Source organism: Hakea prostrata, chromosome 10 (genome assembly GCF_041222555.1).
Source record: "Hakea prostrata isolate BN-2017 chromosome 10, UWA_Hpros_2, whole genome shotgun sequence".
Lineage (NCBI taxonomy): Eukaryota > Viridiplantae > Streptophyta > Magnoliopsida > Proteales > Proteaceae > Hakea > Hakea prostrata.
Window position 1 is genome coordinate 40,808,097 of NC_142609.1, and position 18,816 is coordinate 40,826,912.

At 37.0% G+C, this 18,816-nt stretch overlaps 1 protein-coding gene across 1 annotated transcript; it reads left to right on the forward strand.

The window, feature by feature from the left end:
• The first annotated feature begins 1,185 nt into the window (after positions 1-1,185).
• LOC149002983 (protein NAR1-like) lies at positions 1,186-18,728 on the forward strand. Its single transcript, XM_089136392.1, has 11 exons — positions 1,186-1,594; positions 2,057-2,139; positions 2,949-3,102; positions 3,305-3,491; positions 3,976-4,102; positions 8,092-8,272; positions 8,362-8,411; positions 8,497-8,668; positions 15,587-15,713; positions 15,852-15,943; positions 18,259-18,728. Exons 1-11 carry the CDS (start codon positions 1,466-1,468, stop codon positions 18,409-18,411), a joined length of 1,455 nt encoding a protein of 484 aa, XP_088992518.1. The 5' UTR covers positions 1,186-1,465; the 3' UTR covers positions 18,412-18,728.
• Positions 18,729-18,816: the final 88 nt, after the last annotated feature.

Sequence of the window (18,816 nt, forward strand, 5' to 3'; positions counted from 1 at the left end):
AAACAAAATGACATTTTGCATTTGCCTCCCTGGGGTATTCAAAAAACTCAGTTATGAACATGCAGTCATTTTTATGGCAAAAAAGCTTGTAAATCCCTGCAAACTCCAAGGCTCTTGAGAATATGTGACCTATTATGAATGGCCAGAATATGTGACCTATTATGAATGGCCACAAAAGATTGAAAAGATGAGTATCATTGGCTGCCATGGATCTTAATGTTGGGTCGTTGTTTCTCAAAAATCACAAGACAAAATTTGAGTTATCTAGTTCTGGATCTTAATATCCTTTGGTTTTGCTTAGAGTTGAAAGATACCAAAGTAATTTCAATATATCAATATAGATGCTCAAGAACAAACTTGGTATGTAAATATACTGGGAGATTCGATTGGGTTTAATATTAAAATTTGATGTATGAACAATCCAAAACATATTTTTTCTATTTAATAATAGTTTCAATGTACGTATGATCCATCGATGTGGTAGATGGATGTTTCATGACATTTAAAAATCAACTCTCTGAAAATAGGTAGCCTATCAACAGGCATCTACAATAAATTGAATAACAAATTAATGAGAATTAAGATTTTATAAAGAGGTACGTAACCCTAAAAAGGTTCCTTCTCCATGAGAGTTAATGTTAGATTATTATCAATCAAATATATAAAGAGCAAATTGCACTGATATCCCAAAATAGAGGCCTTAAAATACTGACATCCCATTGTATGTTTAAAAAGCATAGCGACCCCCAAAATTTGATTTTTATTGGATATATCCGTCCAAATTATCTATGAAAACCTTTCAGACATTATTTATTATAGAGATATTTTTAAAAATAAATAGTAATTTAATTATATTCAGTAATAAATCTGAAAAGTATATCCAATAAAAATCTAATTTTGAGTTTTTTGTGTTTTTTAAACATGGGATGTCAGTGTTTTAAAGCCTCCATTTTGGAGTGCTAGTGTAATTTACTCATGTATAAATGTTAGAACCGCTATGAACAAAAAAAATCGGTTTGTTATCGAACCAAAATTCGAACTCATTGATACTTTTTCTAGGGCTGTGGATGTGCCAGGTGTACCATTTGACTCTCGTGGTCCACACGTGCACTGCACGTTCTAACGACACGAAGTTAAAAATAGTAGGTCTCGTCTCACTTGCTTTCGTTGATTTTCCTTCTCGGCTTTCTCCCTAAAACTGATCCTCTTCCCAAATATAAAAACGAGAAGCTTTAAAGTCACCGCCTTCAATTACCGTCTCTCTCTCTCCTTGTCTCTCGTTGGAATTCAAGAAATCCTACTACTCTACGTTGAGACTGAAATAATTTCCACGGAACTGACCTGTTCTAGTCCAATTTTGCGTCTCTTCTCTAGCTTCTGAAACCCTAATCGGTTATCTTAGCAGAACCTGCGAGCTTATATTTTTGATTCTGAGTTCTGATTTATCTCTTTCTCCCACCTCATAATGTCGGAGAGATTCTCCCCAACTCTGAGGATTGGAGATCTCAATGACTATATCGCACCATCGCAAGCTTGCATTGTTTCTCTTAAGGGTCTCAAGGCAAACACGACGACGAAGCAGGATAAAGCAGAGGTAACAGTTCTAATCCGGTTTATTATTCTGTCAATTCTGGTGAATTCCATGGAGGAATTCGACTGACTAGCTAACGAGTTATTTGTTTTTGTTGGTTTGATTATGTATTTGAATTATTATTATTATTGTTTTTTTGGGGTCAATTCTCAGAACTGAGGTTTGTGTACAATTTCGTATGTTTCGAGTGTATATTTAATTACATTTCCAAATTTAAAATTTTTATTGTGGACCCAACCAGTATGCTCCGCGTTACGGGTAGGATATGAACTCAGTGGGTATGCCATGATTGCTTAATCGGAGTTTTTAATTTAAACGTGGAGATTTCATAAATTTCTAGTTTGTCTTAAGTTATTTTAGCTCAATGTTGAACTGGTCGAAAAGCAAAGTATTGCAAATCCATCACTTCCCTCTATAGTTGTTGTTAACATTCTTTGGTTGTTTGAATCTTATCTTATCATACAGAACCAAGAGAACGCTGCTTTTCCAAGCAAATTATCTCAAACTGAGGCAGTTAAAATTTCATTGAGGGACTGCTTAGCATGCAGGTAATGTTACATAGATATTGCCGTTTTTATCCTTTCAGAAGAATATGACTGTTGCACTCTGTTGCATATTTTGTAGTTTTATTTCAAAATTAATGAACGAAAGTGGTGGTTCTTTGTCCATAATATTGAACTACGCGTATATGTCCAGATTTAAAACTTACCACTGCTTGGCTACTTTATCCTTAACAAGTTTTTACACTACATGATCGTGAAACTGTATTGCATTTTGTTTATGCTTTTATATCGGGTGAAAATTTAACATTGAAAATTAGGAAACCCTCATTATGTGATTGATAGTTATGTTGGAGATGCTTAAATATGTATCTGTAATGGTGCTGTGGAATTTGGGAATTTTGAAGCATGGGATAAAGGTTAATCAAAAGCATCATGACAACATCATTGCTGGGAACCACGCCCCTGGTCATCGGAAAATGCTGCACATTCCTTTTCACTTTCAGCTGTTACTAGCAGTTGCACTAAACTGTACATCCCTCTCAAATCTATCTGATTTCTTTCACTGATAGCTGTTTCCTCCCAATTACCCCAACAAATTGCAAAAGGAACCATTGTTCACGAGGTATTCTTCTCAGTGAAGATTTCACCTGGTTGCTGGATGCTTATCTCCCAAGAAATTGTAAAACAGAACGTTTTCCCCCCTCTTTATGACCTATATTCTATTTTTCTTAACTGGCTGGTTTGCAGATTATTCATTCCTCCTCTTCCATTTCAGCTGCTTATCTTTAAATACAGCTTAAAAACCATATTCCTCTAATTTTGAGTTAGATAAGTAATTTTCTTCTGTAATGCAGTGGCTGCGTAACATCTGCAGAGACAGTGATGCTTGAGAAGCAAAGTTTGGAGGAGTTCCTTTCTAATCTAGACTCTGGAAAGGCTGTTATTGTCTCTCTTTCTCCACAATCAAGGGCTGCTTTAGCTGTTCATTTTGGTCTTTCTCCATCCCAGGTAAGATGATGTGCAAGAGCTTACATCTCATTGCTTTCTTTGCTTTTGTGGCAAAGAATACATCCGAATTTATGAACATTTTACCTTGAATTGTACATTTGCATCCCCCTCTCTTTTAGGGGTTGTGGTGTTGGTTGCTTGATATGTGTGGATTATCATAAATGTGTGCTTCTGAAAACACCTGTTCTTTTCTTTTTCTAAGGTTTTCAGGAAGCTGACAAATTTCTTCAAGTCATTGGGTGTAAAGGCTGTATTTGATACAGGCTGCAGTAGAGATTTAGTACTTGTTGAAGCTTGTAATGAATTTGTTACAAGATTTAGACGTCGCCATTCAACTGATGCAGAAGGCCAGAATTCATCCCTCCCAATGCTTTCTTCAGCTTGCCCAGGTATCTTCCATGTCCTACTATTTGATCAGTTAGTCTATGATATGCTGATGCCAATGCAGCTTCAATAGTTTTGAAGACCAAAGTTAGGACTTTTAATATCAACAGAACTATTTAGGGACCATGGGGTTTCAAAGGGGCAAAGGGTTTATTATAGGTTCCGGTGGGCTTGAACCTTGTTGCTGGAATGTTGCTGCCTAGAGAACCAACTTTGATGGAGGAATTTCAGTTCCTAAATTTTATAGTAGTTGAGAGAATCTAGGGATGTCTGGTCAAAGTGGTTTGAGGGGATTTTGGGGTGGGCTTTGAATCGAGTCCAGATACTGTGATGTTTTTGTTGTCCACTAAACTTGATTGAATTCTCATGTGGGTAGAACGAGAGTAAATAAAATTTGCAGATTTTAAGGTTTTGGTGGATGATTTTAGGTTTAGAATATGTTTGATTTGTGTCATGAGATGCTGATGTAGTGATAATTTTTGCTTTCAGGTTGGGTTTGTTATGCTGAAAAAACACTTGGATCTTATATTCTGCCCTATATTTCCTCTGTGAAAAGTCCTCAACAAGCAATTGGGGCTGCCATCAAACATCACATCTGTCAAAAAATGGGTTTCAAGTTAGTTCTTTATCCTCGATCTTCCTTCCATGTACTATAATTTCTTATCAAAAGATTGTATGATAAAACTTGTTTTTCCAGCTGGAGTGGAAATTTGTATGGAGGCTTTGTATTTTGAGGTTCTCAAGAACCCTTTTTTTAATGTTACACTTGTAGCTATGAGATGCCCCTTTATTATACTCAATGTGTGGAGTAGTATTAGATCAAGTTTTGTTTTCTTTCCCCTTCGTGTAACTAGATCAAGCTATTACTATTAGATCTACCTGTAGAGGATTTGACGATTGGTGATTGATGGTTTTCTTTTTTTGTGGTGTTCTCAACACATACCAAATTTTCCTAGATTTTGAGCGCACTGCACACTCTATCACATAAGCATGTGATGTTTGCATTCAGACTCTTGCACATCTGATTGAAGGTCCTAAACATCTGTTTTGACATCAGACTTTTTTCCTTTGCAAAATGCTCAAAAAGAGTAATTACTCAAATCAAATAGGGAATTTCGTATATGATAATTTGGTGCAGTTGTAGATTGATGGGAGATCAACTAGGAGCCAGTAACCCAGATCTACTATGAACCAACCTAATTTATGTAGGTCAAAATAGGGTGTGTAATGCAGTCCTAAATTGAAGAGTTTCAAGTAGGGCCAACTTTCCAGGATCTTATCTCAAAAGGTAAGTGTTTAGAGTTGGAAGATTTTGGGAAATTTAATTGTGATGCATAAGAACAATGTTATAGTGGTTGGATAGTTTTGGAGAGATTCATAGTAGTAAGCTATACAGGTGGATGGAGGTTCTTGAGATATGGTATGAGAAATTATTAGATTAGTGTAAAACTTGGGGACAACTTAGGTAATGGTATGTACGGATGATCCCTCTGTGTGGAATTATTCCAATGGTTATATTGATGTAGACCTAAGTTGGAAGTTTGTGTTTTTTCGGGGAGTACGGAAATTCAAGAAAGGTGTTCAGAACCTTGGTTTTCAGATGGTTTTTTATGTAGACTCTAGACTGGGAGAAGGGGATGATAATATGGACTATATGATGGATTTTTAATGGATTGGATTGGATTGTAATGGCTTTTTTTTTTTTTTTTTTTTTTTTGGGTAAACAGATTGGATTGTAATGGTTAGGTTTGGGCTGGAGGTTGGTTGTAATGGCTTGGGTTTAAGGGGGAAAAAAAGAAAGGGAAATCAACTTACTTCCGTTGAAGATCAGATTGAATGAGAAAATATATTCTTGGTAGAAGATAAGAGGGGGGAAAACCTGTACCTTACCGGCAGAAATTGCATAAAAGATAGACTGTACCTTACCAGCAGCAATAAACAAAACTCAAAGTTCAATTCGTCAATTCATGGCTCAACTGTGCAATTGCATCTATATCAATATTTTATAGCTCAAATAGTTTCAAATGCCATTGTACCTCATGGGCAGCAATAAACAAAACTCAAAATTCAATTCATCAATTCATTGCTCAGTTGAGCAATTGGCTACATGGGCTTGCATAGCTTCAAATTCAAATTAGGACTCAAAATTATAAATTAACTCCAAAATAGACTCCTATGCTAATAAGGAAATGCCTAACCCAATCTGTAATGCATTAACTAACCTAGATTGACTAGTAAGTTGAAATAATAAAGGAAATACATTTACAATAGACACTAAACCAAATTAATGAAATGAATCCCGTTTTCCTATTTTCTACCCATATTTTAGGTCCATTAAATTGGCTGTTGACAAATTAAACCAAAAAGAATCAAAGGCCCAATACTTATATGACCCAATCCTAGACTATTTTTAAGGAAGCCCTATTTGGTGATGGTTCCACATCATTGTGGTGTCCCCTTGAATAGTTAGGTCGTAGTTAGGTTTTTGATGGTCGGATTATGACTAATAAATGAGGGGAGTCTATTGGTGAAGGTTTGGGTTTTCATAGATAAGTTTGAATGTCAAATTTGAAGTTTCAGCAAAATTAGGGTTTTCCTGGGGTGCTGTGAAAATAAGTAAAATGATGAAATTCTAGTTCTTCGCTTGCCAATGTGCAATCAGGTTCCGACGGTTTGTTAGGAGGGTCTGGGGACTATGTATATGTATGCTGTCGTTTGGATGCTTGGATCAAGTCTAATTTTGGTTTTATGGAACTAGGAGGTTAGGGATGGATTCAGAAATTCAGGATGATGCAGAATTACCAACAATTTGGGTTTATTTTCCTCAAATGAGTCTAGTATTGGTCCATGCAAGTTTTTGGGTCTTCGTCTGATGAGTTTACTTTGTATATGGGCCTAAATGTGGGAATTACGATGATCACGGATTTGAGTCTACTTGGTTTGATTAGAGGTCATATGATCACTTTTGTTGCATGACTTGGTAGTTAAAGAGTAAATAGGAACCCATACTCTTCTAGGATTTCGGTAGGAGATTTGCGTTCGGTTCAATTTATTTATCTCATTCTTAGCTAAATAATAGCTAACAAATATGTCTTAACTTTTAGTAAATATTTAACTTGGTAATACCGTTGTTTTGTATTTGAAGTCCTTTGGCTGATTAAGCTCCCTATTAATACTCCCATCACAGGAAGAGTACAACAATATAGTTTAGTTAAAATTTAAGCTTAGGAAGCTGTTGCTTAGATTGGCTTGTATTCCAACTCTAGGCTGTGGTATTGCTTGGTGTTTATAATCTGAAAAGGGCAGCAATATCTTGCCTTCCCTGGCACACGAATTAGAACTCTCTTTTTTTTCCCCCTTTCTTTTTGTGTACATCAAATTAGAATTCTTAATTTTAGCAATGTTCCAGAATAGAAACTATGGTAGAATCTAGAATTGAATAAAATTAGAGAGTAAATAAGATTGTTAAGTCCTTTGGAAGTAAGCAGCAGACCTTCTGTTTCTGTGGACACCATTGAAGATTCCTTGTCAAGTGTTGCGGCCAGTGTTCTTCCACCTTTAATCTAACCCATCGGTCAGCTTGAGGAACTCAAATAAGACAATGACAATTGATGGTTTTGATCCCATGACTTCGGGTTTGAGAGACCCAACAAACTCTCTGCCCATTATGAGTGGTCCAGCCTGGTTGGCCTATGGTCCATTGGGTTGGTTAGCAGTTTATGAGGTGAGCCAGCTTTAGTGTGAAGCTTATGGCAATAGCATATTGCTTGCCAAAGAGGTTGCCTGTTTCTGGAAAATATTGAGCCATCTGGAATTGAGGAATTGTAGTATTTTGAAAGCGATGTTTTGGCCGTTGGAGTGATTGCAGTTCAAGATGTGGTATTTCCATAAGCAGTCATCAAAGGGAGTTTATTTTCACGAGACTATCCTATTCCAAAGAACATCTGGCTGGTTATGCTGAAGCAGATGATAACTCCCGTCACAATAACTCCCGTCACATTCAGCCAATAATTTGGTTGTAATATGCTTCAGAGTCTGAATTACATGTCCGTGGGCCAGTTGTAGCTCCAGTAGCATCTTATTTATTTAAAGATAACGGTTCCAATTTTATGTTATATTTATCTACAAAAGTTATTGGACTAATATTTTCAGACATGTTTGTTGGCTGTATATTTATTCTCCTTTATTCAATCTATAAGGACTTTAAATTCATTTTAACAGCTGAATTCCAACTGTTGCATAAATGTCGATTTATTGGCACCAATCTCCAGTATCCATCATCATAAATGCAATATTTCCATAATCATTGGGTAGATGCTGTTATGTATCTCGTTACCTACTAAAGTTCTATGGTAGGATGGCTTTCCTTTTGGAACACCTCACTATCCACTTCCTGCCTGTTGCTTTTAGCTCTTTATATTCTGACATCAAATATTCTGTGTGAGCTAATTTAAAATTTGATATAGACAGCTCAGCTTTGTGCTGAATGGGTACTTTTATATTCTCTCTTGATGACATTGGTTACCCCATTTATTTTGGATTAATCTTTGTTGAGGTGAGTTGAATATATTTCTTTACTAACTCAATCCCATTCATGTTTGATAGGCCACATACTGTCTACCATGTGACTGTGATGCCATGTTATGATAAGAAGCTTGAAGCTGCCAGGGATGATTTTATTTTTTCAGTGGAGCCTCAAGGAGAAGATGGCCCTGAAGATGCAAGCCTGAGGATTACAGAGGTGGATTCAGTTTTGACAACTGGAGAGGTTTTGGAATTGATGCAGGTGAATTTTGTTATGCTTTGTTATGTGCCAGTGTCATGGTATGTTACATTTGGAAGGTATTGAATGGTCCTTTCTGTTTACTACTGCAGTCAAAAACTGTGGATTTCAAGGCCTTGGAAGAGCTTCCTCTGGACAGACTGTAAGAAATTCATCATGTTGTTATAATTCCCTTCATGCCTCTGTAATTTACTAATTAATATGCTGTACTGTGATGCTACATCCAGTCTCACAAATGTTGATGAAGAAGGACGTATTTATGGGGTCAATGGAAGCTCTGGTGGTTATGCAGAAACAATTTTCCGCCATGCTGCTAAAGTGCTCTTTAACAAAGAAATTCAAGGTCCTATTGACTTCAAAACAGTACGGAATTCAGATTTTCGAGAAGTGAAGCTAGAAGTAAGTTTCTGTTTCCTTCCTTTCTAGATTAGGAAATTGCATTGAACTGTACCAGTGGGTTTAATGCGTGATACTTAGCTCTCAGGGGTGAGCACTTTTTCCCACCTTAGTCACCCCCCCTCTTTTTTCCTTTTGGATGGTAAATATTTTGCAGTAACACACGGTATTGTAGGAGTAACATGGGTGGATTATAGTGGCTTACTTCCAGAATCACACTGAATAAGGATAAATAAATAAGTAGTAAGAAGGTTACATCCCAAAGTCATTCAAAATTTCACTTACCTTATTATATAGCTCTGGGGCATGCTTAGTTGGACACAATTTTACTATTCTGGAATGTTGGCCAGAACATAACTCCAGAACTGCTATTCTAAGAATGTATAATATCATTTAACTTTTCATGGACAACTAGTGTTCCAGTACTTCCAACGTGATTCCAGTGGTAAGCTGTTTTTAGATCTTGGCTTGCATAGCTTGTCCTGGATTACTATGTTTAGACATTAGGGGGATTTCCAGAAGCCTAAAGGATGTGCCGGACTGGAATCACAGTGAATAGTTGATGGCTGGAATTGAAGGAATTCATTAGGGGGATCACGTTGTCATATGCACTTCGAGATTCAATGTACACTGTTTATTCTATTGGCAGAAATGAAGGATAAATGTTGAAACCAGTCCAACTGTAAATTTCCAAATTACAAAAGAGTTGCTTGACAATTCTCTAGAACTGAGAACTGATGATGTAGTTAAAGGGGGTTCTTGCTATGCTGAATTATTTTTATTTAATTAACCCATAGAATGTGTGGACATGATATCAATGAGTTAAATCAGCAAAACAAACCAATTGATGGGCTTGATATTTTAGTCAATAAAAGGTATTATTATGCTGACACAGCTAAGAATCCAGGATCATCCAGTGTGGGATGGGAGAAATAAGCTGAAACAGAATAAATTAGTTAAGGAAATATATTTTATAACCTCCAATCCAGCCATCTGATGGTAGAGGAATTTTTTGTGGGGGCTAAAAATAGTAGACGAAAATGATGACAACCTATCAACACATCAAGTCAATCAATTTTCTGGAATTATTGAAGACAAAAAGTGAAAACATGTTGCTCAACATGTTGCTGTCTGAAAAACCCTATCAGATGAACGTAATTATATTACAAATGGTCTGGTGTTACGGCCATCTTTTGGCCAATAATCATTTGGATGGCAATAATTCTATGCATGTATGCAATACAATTTTTACTTGTAGGAACCCATCATTTGTTAGTATACTTGAATATGATAACTTTTGAGTGGTCTTTTGGGGTAAAATACTAGTGCCATTGTGTTTATTATGCTTCAAATAGATGACAAGATAGTAGATGAAAAGGATGTCATATAAGACCTGAAACCTATGGTTGTAATTAAAAATAAAAAATAAAAAAAAGGTACTAGGTTTCCACCAAAATTTTGGTTGAAACCTGAAAATTTCGGTTTTTTGCTGGGCCGAAAATTTATCCATGGTAACAATTACAAAGTAACACTCCATCCATGGGGGACTGGAAAGCCAAAAACTTCTAGATTGCTATTATGATGAAAGAACTACAACTTTTCAAAAAGAGAAACTGAAACATGAAAGCTGCCTAATTTGCACCTTCATAGCAATTACAAAGAAATATGAAAATAGAAACTATATCAAGATTTTGTAAATTTCAGCATACTCAAACTTCTCGCACACAAGCTTTCCCTGTGGCCCACGCAAATATGTTCAAAGAATCCTCCCAAATCAAGGAAACAAACTCTTTAGTGTATTAAACCCACCCCCCCCCCCAAAAAAAAAAAAAAAAAATCCAGTAAACTCCATGCAATTGCCTGGCAGGGACCTGCAGGCTGCAACATCTGGTAAAATACTCTTCAACTATTTCTGGTCAATGGCTATCTTGAGAGAGAATTAAGTTGGATCAACTGCTTTCTGAATAATCCTTATACCGGTCCTAGTTAATCATTGATCAGAATAGGAATTGGTTTGGCTGTCTATAATCAAATCCATATAGACAATTAAGGGGCTTGTTGGGACTAGCTTTACTTCTATCCTTTTGGAATTTTATTTTTACTGTTCTATTGCACTCAAATAAAGGTGGTATCGTCTTATTTATGAAAGTTACTAGTGATATTTGGCATAAATAAGCACTAGAACATGTTATTAGATCAATTAAACCAGTGCAACATGCCTTACTTGAGCGGTTGTCATTTAGACCCTTATGCATCCGCTTGGACACCTAGGCATTGCCTTAACAACTGTGTTATCTTCAAGCTCTAATTAATGAATCTCAGGTGTAGAACAGTTGAATGCGTAGGAGAATGCAAACTGGTGATTAATGAAGTGATTTGGGGGAAACAGTTAAGAGTCTTTGGCAAAAATCTCAGCCCTTATCAAGGTGGCGAAGCAACTGAAGCAATATGGTTTTCTTTTTTACAGTATAACCATTTTATTTGGCAAAAATGGCATCGTAGAAATTATGTTGATGTATATGTTAAAAAGAAAATTAAAGAATCACATGTGTTAGGGAATAAGCCTTAATCAACCAAAACAACAGCTGAACTTGAAAGAGAATGAAGAAGAAACCAAAGAAGAAGAAGAAGAAGATGATGAATCAGCAACAATCAGTTGCTATTCTAGCTTAGAACTCCTAGAATCACAACCTCTTATTTATAGATTTCAATAGTCTAGATCACAAGTTGAGAAGCAAGCCATTTTGCCCTCTAAAAAAAGAAATAAAAAAGTATATCTAATGGATTCATGAATCTATTCAGAATAAGAAGAACCAAAAAGCAAAGTACATGAAATTAGAAAGAAAGTTCAAAATAGAATCTATGATGAAAATAGTAATTATGTTGAAAATAAAAATTATGCTTTCTAATTCTCCTAAACCTTAATCAGCAAGGAACATTTTCCAAGAAAGGAAAGTATGAAACTCAAATTCTTCAAAACTTGTGAACCAAGTCAGCATTTCTAAATTAGAAACTCAATAACTTAAGCACCAAGGCAGCAACCACAATTCCTGCCAACCAAAGCGGTCCGATTCTCAACACTCTCCATCAAGCTGGAGTATACACAAAGAAGACTCTAGCTTGGACAATGAGGATAAACTTGAAAAACAACATAAATCTTGAACCGTGTAGCAATGGAAAACGCCAATAAACACTAAGAGTACTTCATCCATGAGATAATCAACTTAAAAAAAAAAAACTTCAATTCTTCATGTTGAACAACCCATCTAATAATGAGAACAATCAACGATCCATAAGTATAGCAGCATTGAAGGCACTATCCAAAAAATGTTCGAAGTAGGGACTAGGGAGGAATTCCCATACTAGTAGGAAAAAATTGTAGCTTCAATGTCCACACATAAGCTCTTGCAAGGAGCCAACATAGTAGGCAAAGGTATGGGTAGGTAAAATGCAATATAGGTTACTACAGACCAAGTAGGTAGTAAAAGTTAGTATAGGTTACTATGGACCAAGTAGGTAAGTAGGTAGGTAGGTAAAAGTAGTTTAGGTTATTATGGACCAAATAGGTAGGTAAAAGGTAGCATAGTTTACTGCTGACTGCAAGTAGATAAGTAGATAGATGAAAGTAGTATAGGTTACTATGGACCAAGTAGGTAGGTAAAATGTAGTGTAGGTTACTACGGACCAAGTAGGTAGGTAAAAGGTAGTGTAGGTTACTACGGACCACAAGTAGGCAAGTAGGTAGATAAAAGTAGTATGGGTGTTGTTGTAGAATACCATCTTAGGAGGATAAAGTTCTTCACCAATAATATTCTTCAACACATCTTGACTAGGTATATAAAGAGTATTTAATCCCCCTCTCACGTGGACAATCAATGACAACCAATATCCAGTATAAAAAGATCCCAAACAAGAATTTCTTATGTGCCCTTTATGGTAGATGCAATCTTTATTCTTCTAGCAAGTTCGAATCCAAGAAACAATTTCCAAACTGTCCTTATAGTAGATTAAGGCTCTTTTTGGTATCAATTATCATTCTTAATTATGAGGTTTTTTCATTATTTTAAATTGTTTGGCATCTATTATCAGTTTTATTTTTATTTAAAATAATAGAAAAACTTTCAAAATCCATAATGAACTTTTTGTCTATTATGAATTATGGTGAGAATTTCATTCTCTTCAGTTATGCACAAGTTTACTTAAAATTTTATGGTTAAGATGAGGGTAAAATAATCAATACATATTTTATTTATTTTTAATAAAAAACATATATTTTTCCTCTTTCATCACTTGTTCACTATTATTTACTAACAATTTTTTATTTTGACACCAAATTTATTTTTCATTCCATAATTTGTTTTGACAAAATTCACCACACCATTTTTCATAACTTGACCAATAATGAATTCTTGTACTTATTTCTTTTAAATAGGCATAATAGATAATGAGAATTGATACCAAAAAGAGCCTAAGATAATGACAACATTGTAATAATTTTTCAGGGGGTTATTGGTAAATAAAGGAAAAGAATGGCAAATCTGCAAATATCCCAAAAATGAAACGGGACTGACATAAATGTAATTAGAGAATTCTCCAGAAGGTAACACAAATTAAACCCAAAGAGTGAACTTGGAAGCCTAAATTAGAGGAAACACTCCAATAATGGAAACATAAAATAAGGTAAGTCTAGGAATCGAGAAACTGGATGAGAAATCAAAATAAAAAAAATCTAAATCAGGAACAGAAAAGAAAGTAGAATTAGAAAATGGACCAGGTATTGAACCCAAAACTGATCCAAATCTGAACCCAAAATTGAATGCCCTCAAACCTGAAAATCGAAGATGACGACACTTGCAATCTCTCCTGCATTCTTCTTTTTCCCCCCTCTCCCTTTTGAAGATGTTGACTTTGAACAACAATGATGGTCCACTGCAGTTAGATCTTGAACCATCGCCTCCTTAGTGAAAATGTGATTTCTCCAATGCAGTTGGAACCAGATTCAAGGGACTAAGCTTACTTTGCAATGATCGCAGCTTGAAACTCTTAAGATGGCAGAAGAAAACGAAACCAGAAAACAGATCTTGAACTCGGGATCTGAATAAACTTTCAAAAAAAACTCAAGAAACTCAAATCCAGAAAACACTGAAACCTAGCAACCAGCAGTGCCATCGGTAATAAACAGGCAATCAATAAAAAAATCTGCAGATGAACTTCGTACCAAAACTTTGCAATTACCATGCTCATCACCTGGCACAGATTGCACAAATCACAGATCTCAGTGGAAGAGATTGGCAACAAAACTTCCAAAGGAAAAAAAAAAGAAAAAAAAAAAGAAGAGGGAAAAAGAGAAACGAAAGCTGAAACCTAATTAATTTTTTTATTTTTTATTTCCATGTTAAATCCTCATGGGAACTGTAGTTCAGTGAATAGTTTATCATCTTCATTGAACCAGGGTTCTATTCTTCAAACTAGAAACCTGAACGACTCTCAAACTGGCAATCACAGAGAGAAACAAATGCTGACTAAACCTATTATAATACCATGTTAGGCAATAAGCTTTAATCATATGGATATTTTAGTAATACAACATATGATCATGTTCTTCTGTGAGAAATTTGACTAGTTGAATAATTTTCAGATATTTCTATCGATATTAGATAGAGCACAAAGCCAACTTTCCTACAAATTCAAGCTTGCTTATATATTTTGAAAGGAGGTGCCTCTTGGTCAAACCTTATGGGTGTGCACAAATGCTGTCAATGTCACTTTGAATGGAAATTCGTTTTAGAATTTTTTTTTAACTGCACTCTTGCGTTTTAGCAGTCTACTTGGTTCTATTGAATTTTAAAGTTTGTACTAGTAATAACTAGGCTGCTGGCATTATGCCCCTCTCCAGAGCTTGAAGCAGTAGGAGCCTTTTGTGCTGAATACCCGTGGTGGCAGGCGCCTAAGCCACAAGAGAAATGCCTGGACACCTAGGTGATTTCTTGAAAACTATGGATAAGAGTGATAGATTTTGCTCACCTTAAATGACTTATACTCATCAAAATCTGAACCAATCAAGCTTGACCCGTGGTTTTTCCTAATGGGGCCTTGAAACTGAGGATAAGAACCGTGCTGGTTGCTTGAGTTGAATCTGAATTTGAGATGTAACCACACTCTGTGAAACAGATAATCCGTCATGAGAACAATTGCTGTATGAAACAGATATTCACATGCTAGAATATGAATGAAAATGAAATGTATAAACCAGGAAAAGAACAGAATTTTGGGGTGGGTTTGTTTGATTTGATGATAGATAGATTGATGAAGAATGTTAGACAGAAAGCTTGATATGAACAAAGAATCTTACTTGGAACAAGATTGGAATCCCATCAATTCTACCTGAGCATCTCGCCAAGGTTTGCTACTGCATCTCACAAAAGCTATTCTGAATCATACAGAACATCAGGGGCAAAAAGTTAGCTTTAGTTTATCAAGCTTATGTGCTTTAATGGCTGGTACATAAATTTAATGAAGCTCAGAATAACACAACTACAAAGATGACCCAAAAACAGATAGGATGTACTATTGACTCCATTTTGTAATTTTTCTACGACTTAAAAGAATAAAGGGAACCGACAAACAAGAAACAACTTATAGAATCCCAATCCAGCCTGAACAGGGCACAGATAAACGTGGTCAAATTGGAAAGAAACTAAAAAACAGAACTCTACTTAAATAGAGCTCTAGTAGATTAGGAAATAGGATTTCCAGTGAGACTAGATTCCTGGAGAAGTTAGGGGTTATGAAACATCTGAAATCACCAGCTATTCTTCTTTTCTTGGCTTTTCTATAAATGCCTACACCATGCAAACCTCGTGGTTGCATTTATGTGATGCTTAAGTGTATCTGCTTATTAGTTCTATTGATCCCATGCAGGTGGAAGGGAAAACAGTGCTGAAATTCGCACTCTGTTATGGCTTCCGGAACCTGCAAAATATTGTCAGAAAAATTAAAATTGGGAAATGTGATTATGACTTTTTGGAGGTCATGGCATGTCCGTCTGGTATGCTTTCCTTCCCCCTTCTTTTCTTTCTCTGTATTAGTGTATTGTATGGATTGGTAGTGAATTTAAGGAGTCTGTCCTGACTGAAGCAGCAGTAAGTCAGGCATCAGAATAATTTTCATTCATTTTGAATTATAGGTTGTTTGAATGGTGGAGGTCAAATCAAGCCAAGGGCTGGCCAATCTGCAAAGGATTTAGTTCAGTCTTTAGAAACAGCATATATGGAAAGTGTAAGTCTCCTTTGGAAATTTAGATGATTTTCTCGATCATTATTCTTTTTGTGGAAGAGTCTTGTGTCATTATTGAAATTATTCTCTTGAGTTGTTTGGTTCAATGTGACTCCCATAAATCATTGCAATTGTCTATATTCACCTCCATGTATAGGGGTAGGACTGCAACAATGAGCTGGGCTTTTGAACTTTACCCCGACCCAGCCTTGAGCCTGAATTTGACCTTACTGGGCTGGGGCAAGCTAGGTTAGACACTTAACCTAGACCTTGACCCTGAGCAGAAAACAGTAAAACAATGCATAATGCCATATTGTTACCCTACTTTTGCCAAAAATATCCTGCATGATGGTAGGTTTTGTCTGGCCCTAGTCAAGTACATAATCCTGGCTTGCCTTTGATCTGCCCCTGAGGGCTATAATTTTGAGCCCAAATGCTGTTCAGCCTCAAGGCAATCGAAGGTGGGTTGGGGCCATCAGAACCAATTTTGCACCCCTATATAGAGGCATGTCATGTGTAGTGGACTTCTTCTTTTTTCTTTTTGGGATGAATAAATAATTCATTAACCGAAGGAAGGGGGTGGGTGGGAAGGGGAAGAATACAACGGTGTAAAGGGTGAGGCCTTTGCAACACAGAGAAACAAAAGACAGCACTAAGCCTAATCAATAGCTACAAGGCTGGGCAACAACGAGAATCAGTTCTTCTTTTTATTATTTTTCTTCTTCTTTCTTGTCAAGTTGAAATCGACAATGAAACTGCCATCTGCTTTTTAGCGCCTTTGGAGAAGCGGTTGCGTCTCCTACAATCATCAAACTCCAAGGCGTATAATGGGGAAAGGGTATCAATCTTGGCCAAACTCTCTATTGCATCCTTGTTGAACAAAGAAAAGACCATGGGAGGGTGGGAGAGATGGAGGGGCTTGAGAGGGATAAATCAGAGAGGGACTGGCCTCATAAGAGAGGGAAATTGTTGGGCCACAGGTTGACGAAAGGATTAGGCTTTGGGGGGGGGGGGGGGAGAAGAGCAATGGCTGGCTTGAGGAGCAAGAGGGGGAGACACTCTAGGTTAAGGCAGGTGGGGCCAGAGATAGTGGGATGCAGGGACGGGAAAGGACCAAGTCACAGACAAAAGGAAAAGCGGAGTGGGATTGAGGGAGTCAACCCAGGATGGAATAAAAAGTGACATAAGAGTTTTGGCAAAGGTTGTGGGGCCTGAGGTGAGGGGGAGTGGGATTGAGGGAGTCGACCCAGGATGGAATTGGAAGTGACAGAATAGTTTGGCAGAGGTTATGGGGCCTGAGATGAGGGCAGAATCAGAGTGAGAGGGGGGACATGGGTGACTTCGTGAGATAGAATAGCAGTGGTTCATATGTATGTATATTCTCATTCTCATTTATTTATTTCCCTCTTTGGTTTCTTTTCTTCTTCCTCCTCATCTTGCTTAGCATGGGTAGCCATTTTTCTTGTCAAGCAAATGGATGAGGGGGAGTGGAGTTGGGGAGCATAATGAATTGGGCTTGAGAGGTTGCTCAGTCATTGCAGGTTGTCTCAGCAGGGATTAATTTCCATGTTGGGTTGATTCCTTGACGGTGGTGAAGAGTGGGTTATATTGTTTTTTCCCCTGTCCTTTCATTCTTTGGTTATGGGTAATTAGTGTTATTCTGAATGGTTGATCCATGGTTTTGTCATGCAAGTGTGGGACGAGCAAAAAGGAAAAAATAGATAAATTTTAGGAGCAGAAGAAATCCAAAAGCATTACACCAGGCTCTGTGACATGTTTGACACTGGATTTCTACCCTCTGAAGGAGTCGATGTGTATCATAAATTAGAAATCAATATACGGTTGCATTTATAAAAAGCCTATGATTGATCGTTATGCTCTATTGTGCCTTTCCATCATTGCTTCTACACATCTTGACCACTATTTTCCCTCTCCTTTGGATTGGGGTTTTATGGTTGGCCATCCCGATAAATGACCCAACCACCGATTTTGAAGATGGTTGCAAGTCTAATACAATTGGGAGATGAAGGATTAGTTGTGGATACTGCCCAGCGGATCTATTATACTATTCTCTGCATTTCAATTAATAAATAAATATGAAACGAATTTGTTATCCATAAACGTGTCATAAAGTTATTTGGCTTGCTGTTTTTTTTTTATCATACTGAACTGCTTTCCTGCAGATGTCTTTTATTTTGCTAAGCCATGCATCTATGATTTTCTTCCATTTGCATCTGCACGTGTACATCTACTCTAAAATTTGTATGTATGACATGATTGTCTGTAACTAATTGGCGTGGAACTTATGAAATTTGCAGATATTGGTTTCCACTCCTTTTGAAAATATCCTGATAAAAAACTTATATGAGGAGTGGCTAGGGGAACCTGGTTCAGAGAAGGCAATCAGGCATATACACACGGCATACCATCCCCTGGTAAAAAGCATTACTGCTGAATTGCATAACTGGTGAGGAATTTTTTGGTGCCTCCAATGTCTGTTCAAGGTGATGGTTTGACCACCTGGGTCTCAAACCGTGCGTTCCCCGGAAAACTGTTCTTGTTGTTGTACGGTGTGATCGCCTGCTATATCATTCGCACCTTCGCACTGTGTGGAGGTGAGGATCCAGTTTTGAGGGAGGAAGAAGTTTATCGTGTCCATGCATGCATGCTTGTAGATGTCTTTTTGCTTCTCATGTATATAGCACGCACGTCCTAAGATTATATTCTGATCTCCTCCCTTGAAGGAACACGCCCCCATACACAATACACCACCCCCCTACCCCCACCCCCACCCCCACCCCCCAACAGGTGCTGCCGTGGCGGCCACTCCAAAACTCCCCTCCCCCTTCCCCCCTCCCCCTCCCCCTCCCAACATT

Coding starts and splice junctions, on each gene's coding strand:
- LOC149002983 (XM_089136392.1), top strand. CDS start 1,466: ATGTCGGAGAGATTCTCCCCAACTCTGAGGATTGGAGATCTCAATGAC. Junction 3,103..3,304: donor TTGGTCTTTCTCCATCCCAG/GTAAGATGATGT, acceptor TCTTTTTCTAAG/GTTTTCAGGAAGCTGACAAA. Junction 4,103..8,091: donor TGTCAAAAAATGGGTTTCAA/GTTAGTTCTTTA, acceptor CATGTTTGATAG/GCCACATACTGTCTACCATG.